The sequence below is a fragment of the Oreochromis aureus genome, linkage group 9 (assembly GCF_013358895.1).
Source record: "Oreochromis aureus strain Israel breed Guangdong linkage group 9, ZZ_aureus, whole genome shotgun sequence".
NCBI lineage: Eukaryota > Metazoa > Chordata > Actinopteri > Cichliformes > Cichlidae > Oreochromis > Oreochromis aureus.
This window is the reverse complement of record NC_052950.1, coordinates 14,459,591-14,483,032: the sequence shown is the minus strand read 5'-3', so window position 1 is coordinate 14,483,032 and position 23,442 is coordinate 14,459,591. Positions and strand designations below refer to the sequence as shown.

General features: G+C 41.4%; 1 protein-coding gene across 2 annotated transcripts in view; it reads right to left on the bottom strand.

Annotated features, from left to right (window-relative positions):
* The window catches only part of LOC116328258 (myosin-9-like), a 90,570-nt gene that overhangs the window by 41,427 nt on the left and 25,701 nt on the right, over positions 1 to 23,442 (bottom strand). For both annotated transcript variants that reach the window (XM_039617065.1, XM_039617066.1), the window contains exons 6-8: positions 23,307 to 23,390; positions 10,557 to 10,676; positions 3,957 to 4,127 (exon numbers count right to left, since the gene is read on the bottom strand). In XM_039617065.1, the coding sequence (XP_039472999.1) occupies positions 3,957 to 4,127; positions 10,557 to 10,676; positions 23,307 to 23,390 (375 nt within the window). The remainder of the gene's footprint in view (positions 1 to 3,956; positions 4,128 to 10,556; positions 10,677 to 23,306; positions 23,391 to 23,442) is intronic.

Sequence of the window (23,442 nt, the reverse complement as noted above, 5' to 3'; positions counted from 1 at the left end):
TCTGTCATCCATGATCTAGGGATCGTTTTGACCAGAGTTGAGGGCTTGTTTGTAACTGTCCAGGGGGATTGATGGAGTTAACTTGGCTCTTTGGCCTCTCACCTCTGGCTGTCGGTGGCCTGGCTCACCAGACGCACTAAACCTGAGCTATGGCAAGTGAAGAAGAAGAAGGGGAAAAAAAGTCCTGTGTATACACACCGCTATCCACGCACCAGTTAAATCACACAGGAGCATTCATGTAAACACTTCGACTCATACAAATAGGTAGTACCCTGGTACCGGAGTGATACCGATAGTGTTTTGCATTCCACAGACATCAGATAAAAAAAACATGTGCACACAGAAGAAGAAAAAAAAACTGACCAAAGCTTTTATTCATCTTACAAATACAAGTCATTCCACTTACCCATAGCAAACACTGCACACTCTCTTCCTGCCAATTGTTAAATCGTAGCTTGATTTATCTTTGAGTGCGTGCGCGTGCATGAATTCCCAATGTGAGCGTGTGATAGGCAGAATGGATGTTGATAAACACCGGAGGACGTCGTGTCAAAACAGACAACTTGTCAAAACGACACGCTAACTAGGTCAATCACAAAGTTTAAGGAGAAACTTTGGAGTGGAGCTTTGGTTTATGCATATCTCTACCTGGATGTCTATGTGTGTGTGATAAGCTCCTGAACGAATCTGCAGGAGGGGACCTCCAATATCGAAGGTATTTTTAAATCAATGAGCTCTTAAGTGCATCCCAGTCTCAATGTGTTCACACATAACGCACGCACACAACACTCGGCGTAGATAGAATCCCCACTGACAGGCAATGACAAGATAAAGAGAGGGAGAAAAAAAAGAGGTGCGGAGGGGGGGGGGGACAGCGACAGGAGGGGGAGAAATAATATTTGAACAGTTGGGGGTGGGTGGGGTAGTGAAGAGGGTGGTGGGGATGAAACAGAGATGTGGCAAGGCAAGAAAAGAAATGAGCAATAAGCGAGATCAAGAGAGAAAGCAAGGCGAGCGAGAGGGAGAAAAAAATCTGTAAGCTTTTCTGACAGTTGTAAAGCGCTGTGACCAGGACCCACGTCTGTCCCTGTCCAACCTTGAAGGCTCGAACAACTTTAGTCAACGCCGCTTACCTTCCACTGTACTGCTCCTACTCCTTTCATTTGTGTTTGCTTTCACCTCTTTTTGCACTTTAAATAGGAGGGCATCTGAATTAGTCTTCCAAAAGTGCTTCGTACACAACGTGTGCGTCCTTGCATTTTAAACTAAAGTCCAAGTGAGGAAGCTGAGGACACACTAGGCAGGAGAGCTAGCAGCAGATTAAAAATAAATAGCCACATGCGAGGATTATAGTGCACACATCTCTGTTTTGAAACACAGCTTTATTTACTGTTCTTTAGTCTCCACGCACATAGAGTCAAATATTTTAAGATTTACGGTAAAGGGTCTGAAAGGTCGTGCCTCACATATCGCTCTATGGCGAGATTTGGCTTTTACTGTCCAGCAAAATTGCCGCGAACATGAATCCTCAACTGAAGAAATCCCCCGTTCTGTTTCCTGTGCACATTTGTGATCTTTAAAGAAGAGTTTGTGTGCGTGTGTCTGTGTGTGTGTGTGTGTGTGTCCTGGGAAGGTGAAGTAGATCGTTTCTACAAAAAAAGCCGCTTGTGATGTTAATGATTTTATTATTGACACAAGGTGGTGGTGATGGTGGTGGTGGATGGGGAGGGGGAGACAAGACTTCAACCTCATGTCTCAGTTGCAACAACATGTGGCTGTTCACATGATGTTGATGATGATGTGCGAGTTAGTTAGATAGAAAAAAAGGATTCGGGATTAAAAAGGTAGGAAATTAAAGGGATTAAGGAGGAAGTTGTGCCCGTCCAATTCCTGACAAGCCTGGCTTCATCAAAAGTGTGTGTTTTTAATAAGGCTCTAAATTTAAGACTGGACATTTACATAAAAAAGGGCACACATCTGCTTTTATTTGACAAATTTCCTGTGTCATGTATGTCGTGTTAGTCACAAAAAAATTAAAAAATACAGTAAAAAAATGTCAACAGCAAACCGTAGCTGTCCTGCAAATATCAGTATCGGTGTTTGGTGAAATGTTGTTTTAACAGAAAAAAATGATACCGCAGGGAGAGAAAAAAAAGTTAAACAGATGTTTCAGTGGTTTCTTATATAAATCTAATATAAATGCCGTGTCCACGTCGACTTCCCAAGAATTTCGGATAATTAAGACTTTAAAGTGACTAGAGTACTTGTTCTCTGCAGCGAGAGCAGACTGCGTTCCCTTTTTATTCGGAGGAAAGAAGTGCAACTGTAAGTGAGAGGGCGAGCGAGTGCAAGAGAGAGTGAATCAGCAGAGTACATTTAAGATGAAGGAGAGAGTGTTGACAGTATTTGTTCAGCTGTGCTAATGTTTGGACATTTAGAGCCGCGGCGAAAAGAAAAAAAAAAAACACTTAATGCAAAGTTCTCCGTTTCATTTATATTTGAGAGGGAGCAGGCGCGCTCGCTCGCGTTCCCGCACACCTACTGCAGCCACCGTCCACACAACGACGGAATGAAGTGTGCATGAGGGAATGCAAAGCTGCAAGTGTGTGCGCCCTTGTGTGGGTGTGCGAGAGAGGGCTTGTAATACATCAGAGAAAACCAGTTTTTGTGCATAAAGCAAGGCCAGATGTGAAGCAGAAACCAGATCCCTGGGCAGAGAGCTACGGTCCATCCTTTGACTTAACCAGCACAAACATAAAAGATTTAAACACACCCACACATATACATGTGCACACAGTTGCACGTGCACGTAACTGCATGAAATGTATGTGCGCGACAAAACGCATGAGCAGAAAACCGTTTTAGAAATTATTTAAAACTCTCCTGTATGTGACAGCTTAGCTTCGGTGACTTGTTTTTAAGGAGTTGAACTTCAGTGCAGCTGCTTTCATCGTGAAAATGAACTCATGTGCACCCCCTAATTAAATTTCTTAAATTTACCCAAACTCCCATATAACATGAGCTACAGAGGAGCATTTTTAAATGGGCACTCTAATAAATGGCTGACTACTGTAACAATAGACTCGCGGATAGCCAGCAAAATTCTGAACTTAACCTTCACCTTAAAAAATACGTCAAAAAAGCGTATTGTCAGTGAAGAGGCATCCCAGTGACAAGGACTGAAACCTCATGTGCTGTGTTCTGTTTTTTACAATTCCGAGCCCTTGAAATTTCCCAACGGCTTTGGGAAAAGGTATCTTTGCAACCTGGTTAATTGAAGGTTAAACGCAAACCACTAAGCACTAACATATGCTTTTGGTGTATCGCATAAAGGGCAGAGGAGGACAAAAAAAACAGGTCTAAGAAGCAATGTAGCACGTGACCACGTGATTTCCCAGCTTCGCCACAGTCCCAGCAGTAGAGAATCCGAAATCCCATTTTAGCGGAACAATCAAAATTTTTGCCAAGTCTGTCTTCATCAAAAGTATGTGTTTTTAATAAGGCTCTAAATATCAGAACATCCTATTACCCATTATCTAAAACCTTATTATCAGCACTATTGTAGAAATAGACAATGCCTGTCACAGTGAATATTACATTTGAAAATTTCATATTTAAATGAATCCCTCACCTACGCGACCCATCTTATCAGTCCCATTGTGGGGAAAGACAATGCATTACATTAAAGTGAATATTATATTTAATCTCCCATCCAGTAGAAATTTCGTATCTCTAGATTAACCATTTTTTTCTTCCAACGTGCCCACTTTCTGTAGAAACTCTTGCTTTAATGGTGAGGAGGAAAACTCGCCTTTAACGTACCAACTGTCAACAATTTGAGGGGGAAAAACACGCTTCGGTTTAATTGTAAAACGACAAAGTCAAACAAAGCAAAGATTTTACAAGAATTCACATTTTGATATTTGAATGAAGACCTTGGAGACGAAGCTGATTACCTTCTTTTCACCGGTGCGACGCTCGAGAGCTAATTCCAGCTGTAGACGTTCAACCTCTTTGTTTGTGTGATGCAGCTGGCCTAAGATCTGCTGTCTGTGTGCATTCAGGTTGGCGGTGGTCTGATCCAGGGCAGCCGTGATATCACTTAACATACCCTCACTTATTTGTAACTGCAAGGTTAGCAGAGACAGGAAGAAAGGCAAGGATGAGGATCTGAAAGTACTGTTTGAGGTTAGGACCTTTAAGCACACCGACAAACGAAAAGAAAGCTGTGGTGGACCAAAACACAAGGAGAAGAATGAGCGACCCACTGCAAGCAAATACAAATAAGAGAGGTGGGAGATGAAAGTAAAATTTAGAGACGTTTGCTTCTGCTTTGTCTCCGTACAAGTGAAAGGGAACATCATAAAGGCTTTGTGCCAGGCTAGGGACCCCTACAATTACCGCTTTGACTCGGGACCAATAAAACTGCTTGACTACTCGTCATAAAGTTGTAGGACGCTAACCGGAGTAGTGCTTCTGAAACCTGGAGACAGGGCTCTCACTGTGTTGTGATCCTTTTGTATCTCCTCTACATCAGATGCATCAAAAAGCTTTTCATTAAAAGAAAAAAAAAAAGCATCACATGATGTTTAGCTGGGCCACGGCCCCTTTTCTTACAACGTACAAAATCACACCGGCAACAGAAAGCAACCTGTTTATTTTCAGACACTTACTTAAACCTTTGACACCGCAAATTTTCAAACTCGGCCCCAGAACATCAGTAACATGATGAAATGAAAATACAGTGTTACACTTATCGCATTTAAGCTGCTGGCGCCTCCTGAATACACCAGTGATGTCAAAAAGGTAATAAGGAAATTAAGTTAGTGTTAGAAAAGTAAGGGCATAAAGTCGGCATCTAAGAGCGCGCTTCTTTTATGTCGAATGTATTTCATTTAGCTGGCTGACAGGCACCCACCATGCTAAAACACTAAGGAGCAGACAAATGACTTGGTTTGGCCAAGGACACAGTAAATAGGTTAATTTAAGCCTAAAACACATCACTGCCACGCGCCACTCTGATATACCTAGAGGGGTGAGAGGAGGAGGAGGAGGAAAAGAAGAAGAGAGAATGAAACAGAGAGGGAGCGAGAATAAAAATAAAGAGAGGGAGAGAGAGGACAGTGAGAGAAACCTAAAGGCCATTCCATTCATCATGCGCACGACTCTTTAATGTTCACATTCATTACCACTGATTCTCATTGGGGCAAAAGAGAGAGAGAGAGAGACGCTGGACAAGGGAGATGAGAGAGGAAAAAGACAACAAAGGAAGCAAAAAAAAAAAAAGAATGATCTGAAGAAAAATAATTAATAGAAAAGAAAATCAAGCCAACATTTAACCCCTCCCCCCCATCTTGTTCCTTCTAATGGCTAAGCGATATTCACACAAACATGCTTCTTTAATGTACGAGGCTACCCTCTGCGGAGCTAAGATGGTGGGGATGAGTTATTAAATATGGAGAGAGGGCAAGAGAGGAAAGGCGGAGGAGGAGGGGAAGAAGGACTGATGATTAACTGTGAAGGAAGTAAAAAATGAGGAGAATTCCCCGATGTACCTCGCTGGATTTGATTTAGAGAACGGTGCCCAGTTCTGCTCCTTGTTTAAGAAGATCTCCTCTCCTCTGTGTGCGAGCGTGTGAAAGACAGAGCGCGCTTACCCACCGTGCTCTGCCGTGTGGCTGGGCTGTCTTTGAGGATGGCATTCTAGTTTTCTCCTTTATGACAAATGTTCTCTTCAGAGACTTCTATGTGACTCGCAAACTAACCACATCCTGGTCGAGGGGCTTCGCATGAGCCTCCTTCTCAGTTTGAAGGTTTTCTACCTGCAAATAAAAAAGTGCTCGGAGGCACCCTTTCGCCTCAATCGAAGATTTCCCGTAGTGTTTGCAAAACTACCAACAAGATGTGGTGGTTTCAGTTACAGAAGATAAACAAGATGTTCGTTTCAAGTAGTGCTGACACTTTGTGGATTTTTATTTTTATTTTAGATTTTTTTGAGCAACCGGGTCAGGATTTCTGGAAAGACTGTTGCTGAGTTGTATTTCTGTAATGTATTTTTTGGCTCTTTAAGCACGACTTTTAAGTGCTGTTTGCATTCATTACATTCAAGAGAGGGCAGGCATTTCTACAGCCAATATTCCCAGTGATTGGTAACTTACACCATATAAATAGCAGTACGGGCCAGAGATGTCATGATCCCTGGCTTTTTGTGCCAGGTTTTTGAGTTGCGTCTTCTGGTTTATTATTTAGTTGGGCTTCTTTACTCTACTTAAGCTCCTAAATTTTGAGTTATGATTTCCTCATATTTGTTCTATGTGTATTTATGTTTTAGCTCATTAGTTAGCATTTGTGCTTAGTTCCCACAGTGTTTTCTCTCAGTTTTCTTTATTCTGATTCTAATGTAGAACGTAAGTTGTGTGTTTCTTTGTGTTTAGTTTTGGGATTGTGAATTCTTAAGTTATAGATTAATGGTGGGTTTTTCCATTCCGTTTTAGTTCTTTCTGTATTTCATATTTCCAGTTGTCCCTCTGTCTCGCTCTGTGTTTATGCCTTGGTCCCCTTGTGTTGCCTTGTTCTGTTCGTCTTGTTAAGAGGTAATATTCAGATTAGTATTCGTCTTCTTTGGCTATTCCCTGCTGTGCCTTCAGCGTGTGCTCTTCTGCTTCCTTGTGTTTCCTTGTGTTGTTGTAGTTCTCTGGGTTATGGTTTTGTTTATCAGCTTTTATTATTCTGCCTTCAGTCTTTTGCATTTGGATCTGCCACCTTCACACTACAATCCACAGCCTATTGTAGCATGAAAGAATTTCATCAACTTGAACTTGGGGTGAACTGTCTCCTTACCACTTGTTTTCTTGCACGTGTCACAATGTCTCGTGACAAGGCTCTTCTGCATGTTTCTAACGAGCATTTTATGATTTCATTCATACGGGCAGCCAATTTAGGATTTAGCTAACTTACCTAGCATGCATGTCTTTTGACTGTGGGAAAAATCTGAATCTGAGAAACCTTGGCAAGCACCAGGAGAACGTGCAAGCTCCACATAGAAAAGCCTGGAGACCAGGAGAAGCAAAACTGCTCATCACTGCACCACACTGCCGCTCTAAGTAACTGTTGGTGTGTGCGGTGTGCGTTACTGTACATGAATTTGCGCTTGAGCAATTACTGATACAAAAAGACCAATAATTTCAGAGGAAGCAGACAGTGGGTGAACTCCTCACCCCAAACATGAATGTGAGTGTGTGTGGGCCCGTGGTTCAGATCCCCCTTAAATCAAAGCCTCTATTCACTGGGACTCTGTTAAATGGTCCTGTGTTAGATTAGCAAGGAAGCTCCGCAGAGAGTCACAGCATACACAAGCATTACCTCGTAAACACACTTTGAGATACCATACAATACCTTTGTATGCACGTGCACGCACTAGTCGAAACGCCTGCATATTTTTATTTCTATCAAACTGGATGATTTAAGATCAGGTCAGAACAAGATGCAGATATAACCACAAAAAACATATGGAGCTAAAGACACACTCAAAGTGAGCACGGCCACCAAGAGCAGACTGTGGTTAGGGGCATGTGTCTTGGCGCAGTCACAACCTACCTCTGCCTCCTTAAGTGAGCCTCCCAGAAACACTTCCTAGCATTAATATGTCCCACCCAACACAGCGCAACAGTGAGTTAAAGGTGGTCATCAATGCAGTTAAATTATCTACAGCTTTGCTAATGGATGGTAACAATTATAAGCAATGGGCCACCCAGTATTATTGCAATAATGAATTAAAATCTCTCTTTTATCTGGATTATTCGCCCCAATTTTTTGTGTGACTATTGGGAAATAAGTTTTACAAAAACTAGGACAATAACGTGTTCATTTCAGCGCTTCAGCCAAGTTCAACATATTACACCAGAGAGCAAAAGTTCTTTATGTTAAACCATCTACAGCGCAAGAGGGATTTCAAATGAAAAATGGACATTTGGCAAAAGAGCACATTTTTACACATTTTAAATATTATTGCCATCAATGTTAAACCAAGTAAAAGCAATAAGATCTAATTAAAAGTCAGCTTCTGTAAATGTTTTACTATACTTACTTATGACTGCAATCCGGACTGTTCGACAATAGCCATATTTCACATGCAAGACACAATTAAAGGCAGTGTTCTGTGTCAGCTTAGTTACTAGACAAAGTCTTCGCTAATATCCAATATTAAAACTTGAGAAATATAACGTTTTAAAGGCTTATATAGCGGTGATAGCCGCGACAAAAGAAGCTTGGATTCATGGTAAAGTGCCCAGGAGCCAAAAGGAAGAGCGATGTAAAGTGACTGATAGCCTTTATTCCTGTTATCTAGTGCCAACATCATGGTGCTTTCTGCTCTCGTGAACAAGTAGAGACTGAGTATTATTTTTGCAGCAGCAATCAAGCCTTTCTTGGAAACGAAGTCACATTTACCTTGGAAAAACATCCAAATTTGAGTTACTCACAGGGCTACAAACAAGGTAATTCAAAAAGCCTATGTTGTCACATCTAATTTGTTATGAGTCTGTATAACAGGATGTTGACATTTTCTTATTCCCACTCACTGCGGGTCAGGCCTGTTGATCCAGCTAGTTAAAGATCTCAGTGTCTGCCAAAATCCCTCCTATAGCTCAAGGTCTTTACAGTGCTGACTTTCTCCATAATATTGTTACATAATTAATACATTAGGGTCATTTTTTCCCCATCTCCAAATCTGCCACCATCAGAGATGATTAAAAGTTCCCATGTGGTCTCTGTGAAGTCTTAATTCTCCAGCGGAGGAGTATAGGACCTTGGCTGAGAGTCCGGAAGAAAGAATATCAGATTTGTGATTTTATTTCAAATGAGTGCTTAAGCCCTGGACTTTCATATTAGTAGAGCTCCTATTGAGAGAGAAACCTCAATCTGATCAAGTCTCATTACTTTAGCAATCAAAGTTTCGCCCCTGGGGTCCTCCCCTCAACTCCTGCCTCCCACCTCCTCCCGTCTGTCCTTTTTTTTTTCTCCCCCTCTGCTCGCCATCATACATTTCTGCCACCAAGGCAGAGAAGAGGAGAAAGGGAGAATGGCTTGCGCAAATCCTTGATTGGCCAAAGTCTATCCTCCATCTAGGATTACGAATAGAAATGGAACATTTGAGGACAAAGGAAGGAGGGCTAAGATGGGAAGAGACAGAGAAGGAAAAAAGAGATAGATAGTGTGTTAGGGAGAGATGTGAGTTGCAGAGTTATGGGCACAGAGAAAGAGAGAGAGAGAGAGAGAGGGTGGCTAATATAATTGAATTAAAAAGATGGAGCGGGGCCATTTCTAAGCAGGTGGGAGTGTGGAGTGAGAAAGAGCAGGCGAGATATTAACTTCTAATAAAAGAGAGATTAGAAAGTGGCTGGGAGGACTGCTCTGTCTTTACCTGTGGGAGTGACGGCCCCCACATAACCTTTCACTGCAATATGCACACTGATATTGGCCACCATATTATGAGCATGCTACACACAGACAGATGAATACATGAGCATCCACGCGCGCACACGCACGTTTTCACCCCAAATAACCGCACGCACACAGAGTACATACAGTATATACACACACATATGCAGAAATATACGACATTTGATGAGACGTACAAGCGAGCGCACACACAGAGTGCATTATCAGCTCTCAAGCAGTGATCCAACAGGCAGCAGCTATCAGATAATGAAGACGCAGCTCTTTGGGAAGCTTCTGCCATACAGACAATTAATTAACTAATTGGTCTAATGAGCTTGTTAATGCCACGCTTTTTTTGGCAGCCTGTGTGAATACATTAACGAGGCTAATTCAATTAAACAGGTGCAGATTTCACAGCTGCCTCTCTCATGAGCATGAACGCACACGAGCGCACACACACACACACACACACACACACACAAATCCTACAGGTGTTGTGTACATGCTCGCTTCATTTGACTCTGACGTCTTTCTCAGCGAAAACCTTGGCATTCGATCAAAAGCATAATGATATGCAGATCAAGTGGTGTGTACTTGTGTGTGTGTGCACGTCAGTCAGTGCTTGTGCCTCAATGGGCCGGTGTGCCTTTGAATCAGAAGTACAGCTCAATAAGCTCTACTAGCAATGGTAATCTGTATAATTGAAAGGGTATAAAATAAGTGGGTGGAAAAGTGATTGAAGCGCTAGGATGGCGTAGTTAAATTAGCTAACAGAATCCCAGGGGTCAACCAATAATGTTAGCCAAGGGTTCACAGTGCAATATCATTCATTTACTCAAAAGCTTTTCAGTACTGTATGTTTATTTGTGTACTTATGTGTTTGACCAAAAAAGACTATGACCCGCGTGTTAAAAACACTAAGCATGTCTTCTCTTGAAGTTACTCTTTCCCATTTCTTGGCAGCCTTCGCTCACAAACGCTCTTACTGCGAAGCAGCAATTCATTATGGATAAATAGGACTCATTCATTGAAGAATCTGTAAAATCTCTTTAAATTTTATACAAACATAAAAGAAGCATTTGAAGTATGTGCTTGTGTACCCTTTGCGTGCATTTTACCTTTTGCCTCGTTCCATTCAGCTCGTCAGTTAGTTGCTTAATCCTCGCCTCTTTCTCCTCCGCCCTTCTCTTGAAACCGTCACGGAGCTTGTCTTTCAAATGCACCATTTTGGCCTTGGTCTGGAGCAGAAAGAGCAGTATTATTTAGTCATTGTCATAAACTGGAGTCAAAGTTTTAGTCAGTTTACTTTCAACTTTGCTTCTTCCATTGTCAAAATTGATAGAGAGAAGCAGTTATGAGCAAAAGTGTTGTAGATTTTTAAAAAGAATCAAAATAAAGTTTCAAATTCTTGAAAAATGTCACACTATGATTTTGTCACAGTGATTTTCTCACTCTGCACACACATTAATATGTTTATACACTTAGATTACATTATAATGTACATGCAAGCACGGCGACTGCCTCGAGGCTAAACTCACGCACAAATGCAAACAAACATTGGCGAGTTGGACAGATGACACTCGGCTTATCTAATGTGAGGTCAACAAGCGACTGTGCTTTTGTTGTGTGTGTGCAGTGTATATGCACGGTGATTTAATGGGCTGTTACACAGATACAACAGAAGTTCCCTCACAGGAAGACTAAAGCACTAAGATTCAAACCAGAGTACGGTTCTGAACTTACCAGTGACTAATGTATTGCTAATCACTCAATATTTTATCCATACATGAAAAGAAAGAGCAGAAAGTTTGATTTTTTTACACTATCACACGATGGGAAATCACTAATTGCTGGAATATTTTGTAACTGGCAGAAATAGTGTTAACTAAACTTGCCGGGAGATGATAACACTGATTAATTTTCTCCAGCTTCATCACATCCACCCCTTTTCCCTATACATAAGTCTGCTTTCTCTCCCTCCCCCCAATCCCCTTCAGCCATTACTGAATACTAAATCAGACCCCCCCTTTTTTTTAATTTCCAGACAACCTAGGTTCATTTTTCTCCTAGTGTCATTTAGCCTTGACATGGCGTAGCATCTTATGCGTTAGGTATGGCTGATGTGAATTTATTGTTATTGTTATCTTTTTTCCATTTGCTCCTTGTCTGTCCAGCTGTATGCTATGCATGGCTAAATCATTACCCGTGCATGTGGTACAGATATTGATTCCCACCATTAGTAATTTGCACTAAAATCTTGACGGTTAGATGTGCTCACACAGCTGTGTTTAAGAACCAAACAGCACCAAAAGTGTTCTTTTCGTCAAATCACAAATGTCGCCAGAGGTGTTTTGTGTAATGTTTGTTTCTTGTAGATAATAATGCAGTCTGTGTTTGAGAGTACACCATATGTATGTTTGTGTGTACATGTTAGCTAGGGAGAAGGGGAATAGAGCTGACTGTATACAACTACAATGTGTTTTCTGCTGATTTTTGCCTTTGCATTCTGCTGCTTATGGACACATATTAAAGCTGTAGCTGCTACACAGTGGACTCCAAACACAGCTTGCAGTTCATACCACAAATGTAAACAAGATTCGTCTATGTACAGTAACGAATATTCCTATTATCCTTGAGTAAATTAAATCCCAATGAGCAGTGATCTTAGCATCCTAGCTTTGGCTAAAACCTCTATGGGGGGGATTAAAACTTCCTTAATGCATGAAAAACCTTATTTCGTGTGTGCAGATACGAAAGGGTCCATGTGTCATCACTAAGTGTCCCAACTGCAAATGAAATCTCAGTCTCTTTAACAATCTCAGTAGCCCACACCAAAAAAATCTCCCTGTTTTTCTTCTTCTTTTTAATTAATCCATACAACTGTTAAAAATCAAAAAACAAAAGCTGAGCAGAAACCATAACGTGTACAATTTGTGCATGCTCACTGGGTTTTGTCAGCGCGATTAAATATTCATATATTCTTATGTTTTTAGACAACGCTTTTCTGTCCTACCACTAGGCTTCTTTGTCCTGTACTCAGAGAACTTGGGCTGCTCTAAGGTTCTGGGTTTTCTACTCTTACGTTGTTGTGCCTTCCTGTCATCATATTACTTCTCATCACCTGCTTGCATAGCCTGGAACCTCGCCCTGGAAACTGGAGAAGTGGGAAGTGATTTGGAAAAATGAGGGCAATAAAAAAAAAAGCACAGGGATGAATGGAGAGATGTGATATAAGGTTATATGCTAACCCAATCAGCAGGCTGCTGTTTGCCGACAGTATAATCAACATATCGGCCTAATGTCATTACAGCTATATGAGAAATAATATTGCGTGAAATGATATTGTGCGGCGCATGCGTGTCTGTGCGGCGCACACATGAACAAGCTCCCACGTCCAGATGTATGTAGCCCCCAGCACTTCTTTGGCACAAAAAGACACAAAGATGCAAAATCGTGCATGAATGCAGACATGGCGCAAAAGACTGTCCTTATCGAAAAAACAATTTCAGGATGATTAATTAATTGATCACCTGATGGTTTTCATTGATTACATAAAAAAATACAATTATAATATTATTTTATCCCACTGGTAATTCATTTTTCAAGATTTTAAACAGTAAAACCACATTTATCAGGAAGAATAGATCACTTCAAATTTAATTACTGTTTTTATTTCATGTGCACAGCACGCGCACGTGTATATATTTGTAGAGTCACACAAAAAGGATGCCCACTGGCTCTGACACAAAAGGATATTAGTTAGTGTGTGGCTTCCATATCCTGAATGCATGAGGCTGCTGATGGCCTCTATTGATGGACACTGGCGTGAAGCCATCACTCAAGTTATGGAGCTTTAATTGGAGACAGCATAAAACGATAAACCAAGAAACATGCATGGCTGAACAGCCCAATGTAAACCATTAATCATAGCATAGGCAAAGACAAGTGGCCGCCGCATACACACGTGTGAGCAGCTGCAGCGGTGCACGCAGACTGCTCTCGCACCACACACCTTGCATATGTGTGCATGAGACGCACATGCACACACACACACACACACACACACACACACACACACACACACACAGAGCAGAGACAAGAGACCCAGTCACATATTCTCATGATAGATGACCCATTTAACTTTGATTTCTGAGAGAAATGAGCTTGCCAGTGATACAGGGTTACCACACACACACACACACACACACACACACACACACACACACACACACACACACACACAGGCGCATACACTTACTCACTCATTCATGATATACATTGATACTAAACATGGGTTACATATATGAAGTCACACAATGCATTCAGTTTATATGCAAATTACAGTTTGCTTTATTTTGCAGACCAGTGTGCAGTCCCTCTCTCCCACATGTGCACACACACACACACACACACACATTTACTCTGCCTCATATTTGCATGTAAAGCCTTATAATATGGGGATGATTTGTGATGTAAGCAAGAAGTGAATCGTTCAGCTTTGTCTATCATACCTCTGCTCTCCTTTCAAATATGACTCTACTCTCTCTTACTCGCTCTCACACACACACACAGACATACAGAAACTAACACAAAAAGACAGACATATGATATGTTTTCATAAGGTTTGGTGGTGTTTTTTTTATATTATATTATATTTTTTACCTAACAGCTGTAATGCTTGGGAAACAAGTCACCAGTGTCAGCACTAAAAGTTAGTCCCAAACAAGTTAAACATTGTGTCTCAAATCTTTTTAAACAGCTGAAATTGAATTGCCTTGAAGCTCTTTCATTACTTAACCGCTGCAGCTAATTAACACTGACTTCCACATGCAACCCGGCGATGAAAAATCAGAGAAATCCTGGGACAGTTACAGATCCAGGCGAGGGGGGGAGTGTTTATTAGATAGCAACTGGAGTAGATAGAGATGTGATTAATTTGAAGAGGGAAGGCTGCATTGAGGAATTTCCTGAAAAGCTGAATCCTCACATTTAAAGGGAATATGAGAAGTGACTGCTGCTCTGACTGAAGCGAGAAGGCCATTCTTCCAAATGGGAGAGAAAAGAAGAACTAAGGAAGCCCAAGGTCTCAGTGTCAGTGGGTAGACCAATTCAGTAGGCTGACATGAAACCAGAGGAAGACAGAGATGACATATATTTCACATTTATTTCTTTTTTTAACTTGAATTCTTTACCCCATGTGCCTGCTGTCAAATATTCAATCATTTCTTTTTCACCTTTTATACAATGACTAATTATCTCTTGTAAAGCTATATTGTTGCAGTCCAGACCTTTTCACATTTGGTCCTTGATTGCAAATGCTAAAATTCGAATACACCTTAATACAGCCGCTGTCCAGTGACATATGAAACAGTGTTGATATTTAGACAGATGGATGGTGCATTAGAGGGATAAAAACCTACCAAATGCACACAAACATATAACATGCGCACACACACATACACATACGCACGTTCCATACAGCAGGCTGCAGCCCCTCAGCGCTCCTCTGTCCTCACATGCTTGGTTTCCCCATCTAATTGCTGCCATTCGTCAGTGTGTGCGTGTGTGTGTGCGTGCACATGTGTGTGTCTGAATTCATACGCTCCTGTACTTTGTGTTTTTTGTGTTCCCTTCATAATTCTGTCTCCGTGCATTTACAAACAAGCACGGTGAAAAGAGAGAAAGTAGCGTCATCAGACAGACAGGTAAGACTGGGAAAAGAGAAAGGGAGAAAGACAGAAAGGTACAGAGGCACACACACACACACACAGAGCTGTCACAGTGCCATAGGGCATACAAAACCTGTCAGCGTTTAAAACTACCGGCTTGTACCCTGCCTTGCCAATTGGAATTAGTCTCACATCATATGCCAGTTTCTTTGTCAAAAGCAACAGCTATTTTATTCTTACTACAACTAAACACAACAGTTTAAATACAATCAGAATCACTTCACTAAGTACCATAAAAGTCGGCATATTTGTTATTTCCCGAGTCAGTTTTCGCATGGTTCAGAGATTAAGAATTTGATTGTGCATATAAGAAATGCCGTTGCACACAGTGAGGCACGTTAAGCAACAAGGAATAAAAAAAAGCCCTGCACAAATGAAACAAAAAGCCATAAATGAATACAAATCAATATTTGAGATCACCGGCTAAGAAGCTTCCAAATAATACTTGAATACTTTTTTTTTGATTGAAGCGAATAAAAAAAATCCAAGTGCCTGAAACATGCTAATTGCAACGTAACTTGATATGTGATGTTGACATGTTGACATTTTCGTATATAAACAACTGAGACTGATTGCACTCCTTTGTGCAATCATGAAAATATGACTGTGCTGAAGAGTAGAGCTGTTTATGTTCCGTATGGCCAGTGTGTGTCTGTGAAATTGTATGACAGTGTCTCTCTCTCGCGCGCGCTTTCTCTCTTTCCCTGTATATTTAATAAGAAGGTCAACATTATTATGTGTTTTTTTTTTCCCTTTCACGTGTGTGTCTGCATCTGTGTGTGTGGGTGTGTGTTCAACATGATAATTTGTCAGTTTATGTTGTGAGGGGGTAAACAGATAAGCAATCCACAGCACAATCCTTCATCCTGCTCTGATTATAAATCAGCTGGAGCTCTCAGAAGCAATCAGCAAGAGCAATCTGCAGCCGGCACAGACACCTTATCAATCAGAGGGGGCCATCACACTGTCACACACACGCGCGCGCACATAAACTCCCATATTTGTACGGTCCTGCACCCGCACTCACCTACGCATACACTTCGACATAGAGACAGGTATGCCCCAATTGTAATTCTGCATCCCTACCCTGCAGTCTCTTCTTTTAAAACTTCCATCTCTGGTTTTTTTTTTTTCCGCCTCTCGTGAAACAGGATCACAACAAGTGAGTCGCAACAAGAGTTTCATCCAGCCAGCTGCCTGGCGGCCACAGAACCGTGCCGAGCGAGACACATCACTCCTAATTACAGTCTGATATTAATAACAGAGAAAAATATTAATCTTGGAGGTAAACACTAAGCCGCTTAAAGGAAAATTGCAAATAAATCAGATTATCTTATAGGAATATCCTCCAAATAGGCCAGGGGGGTAATGAGAAACCTAGGCCCAACCTCTCCCTCGCTCCCGCCTTCTCTCTCTCTCGCTCTCTGTCATTTCCCACTCCCCATTCTCTTGCAGGATTGAAAAAGGTGTGACTGCGTGTACGTGTCTGGGTGTGTGTTTGTGAGCACGTCTGTGTATTTATAAAGCCGCAGTATGATCCACCGCCCCAACCCCACTCCACCAACCCCACCACCACTGGTGTCACCTGCCTTCTTCTTCTCTCTTACCGCATACTGCTGTATTCATTTTTCACCTCCAATTTTATTTGGGTTGGGGTATGGTGGGGTGGGGGGTGAGGGGGGTACCGCCGAGCAGATTCAATTAGGTTCTGTGATTGGGCCGCTGGCATTCACCGAGGTCATGGAAAGGTTAAGGAATTCAGTGGCACAAACATGATTATAGCTCTGTAGCATTTGATCAGAAGTAAGGTTTGTCACGCCAAAGTGGAGCTCCTCTATTTCTTGCACCGGGACCACCAGTTTGGCCAGAGTGTTATGTGAGAACGGCTCCAAGTGCTGGTTTAGCCGATTCGTCCAGTGAATGCTAATTGCATGCAGAAGACGATGAAAAAACAGCATGTTTGGAGATATATACAAAGATATACAGCAGGATTTATGTATAACTCTGTCTTAGAAATGTAAAAAACCTTGAACTCAAGAAAGTTTCATTGTTCTATCCCAAATGTGAAGCATGTGAAGTGTAATTTTAGGCTGTTTTGCTGCCTCAAGTACTACAGAACTTTTCATTACTGAGGGGAAAATGAATGAAGTCCAAGTCTATCACGATATGTTACAGGATAGAGCTGCTCAACAGTTAAAGCTCAAGCTAGATGCTGGGTGAGGCAAAAGGACAAGGAAATAAATAGGCAACTTAACAGCTCAGTTTCTGGAGTAGCCCACTCAGAACCCAAGCCTTGAACAATATTGTGGACAACTTCAAGTAAGCTGGTCACATTGGACAAGAAAATGGCTGAGATGAAGCATACGGTAAATAGTCCAAATGTTGTGTGGGACCACAAACACTGTTTTTTGTGGTTACTGCTGTACTTGGAAGTTGAAGTGGTTATTAATTTTTTATTAAATTCTCCTTATTTACCAGTGTAGCTGGTGATTTTTATTTATTAAACATTCACATCAGGGATGAGTTTAAAGATGGAAACCAGTATAATTGTTTGTGTGTTAGCATGTGTTTAGCACATTTGGTTTGTGTTCTTGTGGCTCAAATGAGATTCATCACATTTTTGAAATGTTTTTTGATGAAAGCCAGCCTATTTCAAAGGGTTCACTGTTCATTGTCACTGCACAAAAGTGCATGTAAGATGTCCTCCAAATAAAGATTAATATGGAATATCAATATTTGTTGCTAATGCCCCTATCATGCTTCAGATAGGACAGACCCAGGACAAACTTGAGAGGTAATGTCTCTCAGCTGGATTGGGAATGCTTCTGTGTCTCCCTCAAGAAACAGGTGAGGTAGAGACTGAGATTGGAGCATCTCAGACTGCTGCCCCAGAGACTTGGACCTGGATGGATGCATGTTCCTACTGTCTAAAATCTATTAAAGTCTTTTGGAAACGTACAGTCATGGAAAAGAAAGTTTTCGGGGGTAAATAGTAGCCAGGTGTTGCTAATCAAATGCATCAGTGCTTTTAGTACTCCAGTAAAGTAAAAAAGCACTACATAAGATGTAGTTCATTTACCATTTACCACTTGATTAGCTGATCATCAGCTGCTTAATAAAAGCAGACATTTGGGAAGTTTGCTGGTCTGGAGCATTCAGATGCATGTTAACACAACGCTATAATCCTCCCAGCAGTGGACCTCCCAGCAAAATCACCCCAATGTCAAACAGTGCAAGACTCTGGAAAACAGCAAAAAACCTAAGAGCTACATCTCTACAGGCCCCATTTAACATGTGAAATGATAATGTTCATTTCAGTACAATTAGAAAAAGACTGAACAAGTATGGTTTGTTTAGAAGGACTGCCAGGAGAAAGCCTCTTCTCCTGGCAGTCCTTCCATGGCAGAACATGGCAGTAGGTTTGCAAAGTTACATCTGAACAAATCACCAGACTTCTGGAACAATGTATTTTGGACAGATGAGATGCAAGTGGAGTTGTACACAGTGCCATGTTTGACCAAAAGCAAACACAAAAGCCTATCAGGCCAAACACCTAATAGGGGTGACCACAGGCTTTGGGCTTGTTTTGGAACCACAGGATCTGGGCACCTTGCAGGTGGTAACTATGAACTCCTTCTGTTGCTCCAACGTATTCTATAGGCAAATGTTAAGCCTTTTGTTTAATAGTTAAACTCGGGTGAAATTGAGTCATGCAACAGAACAGTGACAGCAGCAAATCTACAAAAATTGGCAGAAAAAAGGCCCAGTCAAAGTCGTCAACCTGACTAAAATGCTGTGGCAGGACCAAAACTGAGCTGTGCATAAACAAATCACTGCAAATGGACTGAAGCAGAATTGTAAAGACGGATGGGCCAAAATTCATACACAATGATGTGAGAGACTAATTAAGTAACACAAAAAAACATTCATTCAAGATACTTCTGATGAAGGTGGCTCTAAGAGCTACTGAGTTGGGGGGTGTACTTAGTTTTCCCAGGACTTCATAGAGTACTGTGAAAACTTTTTCACGTGGCTTTGGGGGTGTTTCGACTCGGAGTCCACTCCAAGAGTAACAAGGTCAGACACATTTCAGACACACCTGATTTTTGACCACTGAGACTGAAAATTGAGTTTTCTCTGGGCCCAGGTTTCATATTTACTTGCAGTTTACTGTCTTACCTTTGCTGGCTTTGGGCATCGAAAACTACTTGGTTAAGTTTAGGAAAGCTCTGCTCATCTAAAAATAACGACATCATGGCATTTTGCTTGGACTTATTCACATGATCATTAAACTTTTAAATCTAACTATAGGTCATAACTACATCTCACACAAGGGAAGGAGAGTCTCAGCACGTGTGTGCACAGACCTTGCATGCCGCAAAGATAATAAGCATGAAAAGAGACAGAATGTATGTCCACAGAAACATTCATTTGCACTCTCTATTTTTTCTTTGTACCCCCCACCCACACACACACACACACACACACACACACACACACACTTTCTCTCACATACACTCACATACACATATTTAGAGAGTAGCAGAGTAATAAAGCCCACCCTTGCAGTGAAATTAAAGCTAGTCAATGACACTGCCTGCTGAGTACACACTAAATCATTTTTATACTCAGATGAAACAACCAACATAATACTAGCTCGGCACATGTATCCAATATCACCTGGAGACTCAGAAAAAATAAATAAAACAAACAAAAAACAAAAACAACTAATCAAATGCCATATTGGATGTGTCAGATTCATGTCAGTACAAGAGATTAATACTAAATATAGGAAATATGGTACAATGGGAGTATGAGATCTTTTTATATTCAAAATGACCAGGCAGAGAGCACATTATGAGATATTGGATTGATAAACAGGCTGTGATGCTGTTGTTCAGTGAGTATAATAGAACTATGACGCTACTCCTGGGTAACCAAAGATTGCAATATGATTTTAATGTGTTTTATAGACACAAGCCCTTCAGTGAGAGGAAATTATGTCAATAAATAAGCAGACTCACATTTTAAAACAAAGGGAATCATAGTCAATGAAATATGTGCACATATATTATGGTGTTTGGTTATCAAATATGATACACAATACGGTCATGCATCAACACACACACACATATTCTGACAATAGTACTTGGTGAGCTCTCAACCCTGAGGTTCTGTGTGTGTTAGCGACATATGCTTGTTTTTTATGGTCTTTACCATATGTTTGCTATTTCCATAACTTCAACTCGAACTTATACACTGCTCAAAAAACATGAAAGGAACGCTTTTTAATCAGAGTCAGTCAAACTTCTGGGATATTGATCTGGTCAGTTAAGTAGCAGAGGGGGTTGTTAACCAGTTTCAGCTGCTTTGGTGTAAATAAAATTAACAACATGTGCAGTTAGAGGGGCAACAATGAGACAACCACAAATAGTTTTTAAAGGTCCAAGTCATTGACATTTTTCCCTGCATCTTTTCTGACTGTTTTTTCACTACTTTTGGATTTGGCTAAGGTCAGTGTCACTACTGGTAATTATAAATAATACTGGAGTTGATGCCTGGACCCTACAGAGCTTGCACAGGTAGTCCAATTCCTCCAGGATGGCACGTCAATATGTGTCATAGCCACGAGGCTTGTTGTGTCTTCCAACACGCATGTAGGAGATTCCAGGACACAGGTAGTTACTTTAGGAGCGCCTTAACACTTTAGAAGGTGCTTAGCCCATCACCAGGACCGGTATCTGCTCCTTTTGTACAAGGAGGAACAGGATGAGCACTGACGGAGCAACAAAGGACCTCCAGCAGCCCACTGGTGTGAATGTCTCTGACCAAACAATCAGAAACAGACCTCATGAGGGTGGCCTGGGGGTCCACTGTCCTTTAGTAGGTCCTGTGCTCACTGCCTGGCACCGTGGAACACGATTGGCATTTGCCATTGAATACCAGAATTGGCAAGTCCACCACTGGCACCCTCTAATTTTCACAGATCAAAGCACTGAGTACATGTAATAGACGTGAAAGGCTCTGGAGAAGTCGTGGAGAACGTTATGCGGCCTGTTCATCGTTCAGCATGAGCAATTTGGTGGTGAGGAATGGATGAACGCACAGATATCTACAGGTTAGACAACAGCACACTGCCTGCCATTAGGTATCGGGATGAAATCCTTAGACTTACTGTCAGACATGCTGGTGCAGTGGGTTCTGGGTTCCTCCTAGTTCACGATGCCCAGCATCATGTGGCAAGAATATGCAGGCAGTTCCTGGAGGATGAAGGAATTGATACCCTCACCTGAGCTAAATGCAGCACCTCTGGGACATTATGTTATGGCCCATCCAACGCTGTCAGGTTGTACCTCAGACTGTCAAGGAGCTCAGTGATGCCCTGGTCCAGATCTGGGAGAAGATCCCTCAGGAACCATCCGTCCTCTCATAGGAGCGTGGTCCAGTATTGTCAGATATGAATACAAGCACCAATTACTGAGTACCATTTTGAGTTGCTCCCAAGAAATTTCAACAAAATCGACTAACATTTTTTTCACTTTGATTTTCCAGGTGTTTTTGAATTTAGCCCTCTGTATGTTGATCATTTTCATTTCCATCAAACAATTCATTCATTCATTCATTCATTCATTCATTCATTCATAACACATTACACAGTCCACATCAGTGTAGACATCCAGCATGATTTCTTCCCATTGAGATCTGATGTGTTTTCAAAGTGGTCCTTTAACTTTTTGAGCAGTGCATATTAAACGTGTTGTCGAATGACAATGCAAAAGTAAAAAGTACATAAAAATTTAAACTGTTTTTTTTGATCAAACAAACTTACCATGGTTTTCTAAACATTTACATATTTCTTTTCACTCTGACCTGATTTTGCCCAGAAATAAACATGACAGTGTGTGTCAGTCTTCTCATGTCAATCATCTGTCTCGCACAAATCACTAGAAGCCACATCCCTTAGTGAGATTTCCCATCTGCTAATGTCTGTCACTTCAGGTTGCAGTCAATAGACCTGTTTGGTACACCCGTCCCTTGGTGGGGTCTAATTGCCCGTTGCAACCCTCAAATGTGTCCTACACTCCGCAACTCTTGAGAACCTCCACCAGCACCACCCCCTCCACTACGAAATCCCCATTCCATTCTCAAGATGGGTATTTACATGCCCCACACCGTAGAGAGCAAACAAGCTCATTTAAAAGTTCACATGCTAATGTGTGACATTTAATCCAAACTTTACACGGGGAAAAGGACACGCTACAATAGATTTTGATTCCTTTCTTGTCCCTGAATCTCATCATCTTTTGCCTTCCATATTTATGAGTTGAAAAGGCGGGACACCTTGGTGGAGACTAGGGGAAGGGATAGGGAGTTGACTGTTTTAAAAGTGGGCTGGGTTAGTGGTGATCATCCAGAGTTCTTTGTTGATAGTGCTCATATGCACAATTTATTGACTGCTCATCCTACTTAAAGCCACAGTTTATAAATCCACCGAATTCCTCCTAAGTTTCCTGCTTCATGTGTATGTGATGTTTAATAACTGCAATATTACTAATTAAATCTATTTAATTAATGATTTAATTAATTTTTCATCAGCGTTAGGTGTCTGCAGGTTTCTAATTTTTAGCTAACAACTGCTTGGCTTAACTAATCGCAGTGACAACTGTTTGTAATATCGGCTTATGGAGTTAATTCCATAAATTGGCCAAGACACAAAGTGAAACTGTTAGAAGTTGTCTGGTAAATGTACTCTGAGAGGAAGCGTCTGCACACTCGGCCAAAAACAATTTTCAAGAGATACACCACTCTGTGCTGTTTTGATATTTCAAAGGGGTGGAAAGAGTGGAAAGTGGAAAAACCAAATAGTTAGCCAAAGGGGCTGCGACTGAGAGGGGTAGTAGTTTCTGTGTATGCGTGTGTGAGCCACATTCTTGGTTCCACCAGCTGGCTGGCTGACACACATCCACATGCACTCGATATTACTGTACATTCCCATGAAGATTTATGACTAATCTAGATTTTATTTGTAGATGCTGAGTATTTAAATCTTAAATCCCGAGTTAGTTCCTCTGTGTCTGTGTGTGTGTGTTGTGTGCACGTGCATGCATGTGTATGTGGGTGTATGATTTATCTTTGTACCTCACACAAAAGTGTCTCCTCCTTCTGGTGAAGCTCTGATAACTCCCTCCTCTGACGTTCCACCTGCTTCCTGCTGGCCTCCAACTACAGAGGGAAAGAAAGTGTGCAAAGGGAAAGTAGAACAATTAAAATAATA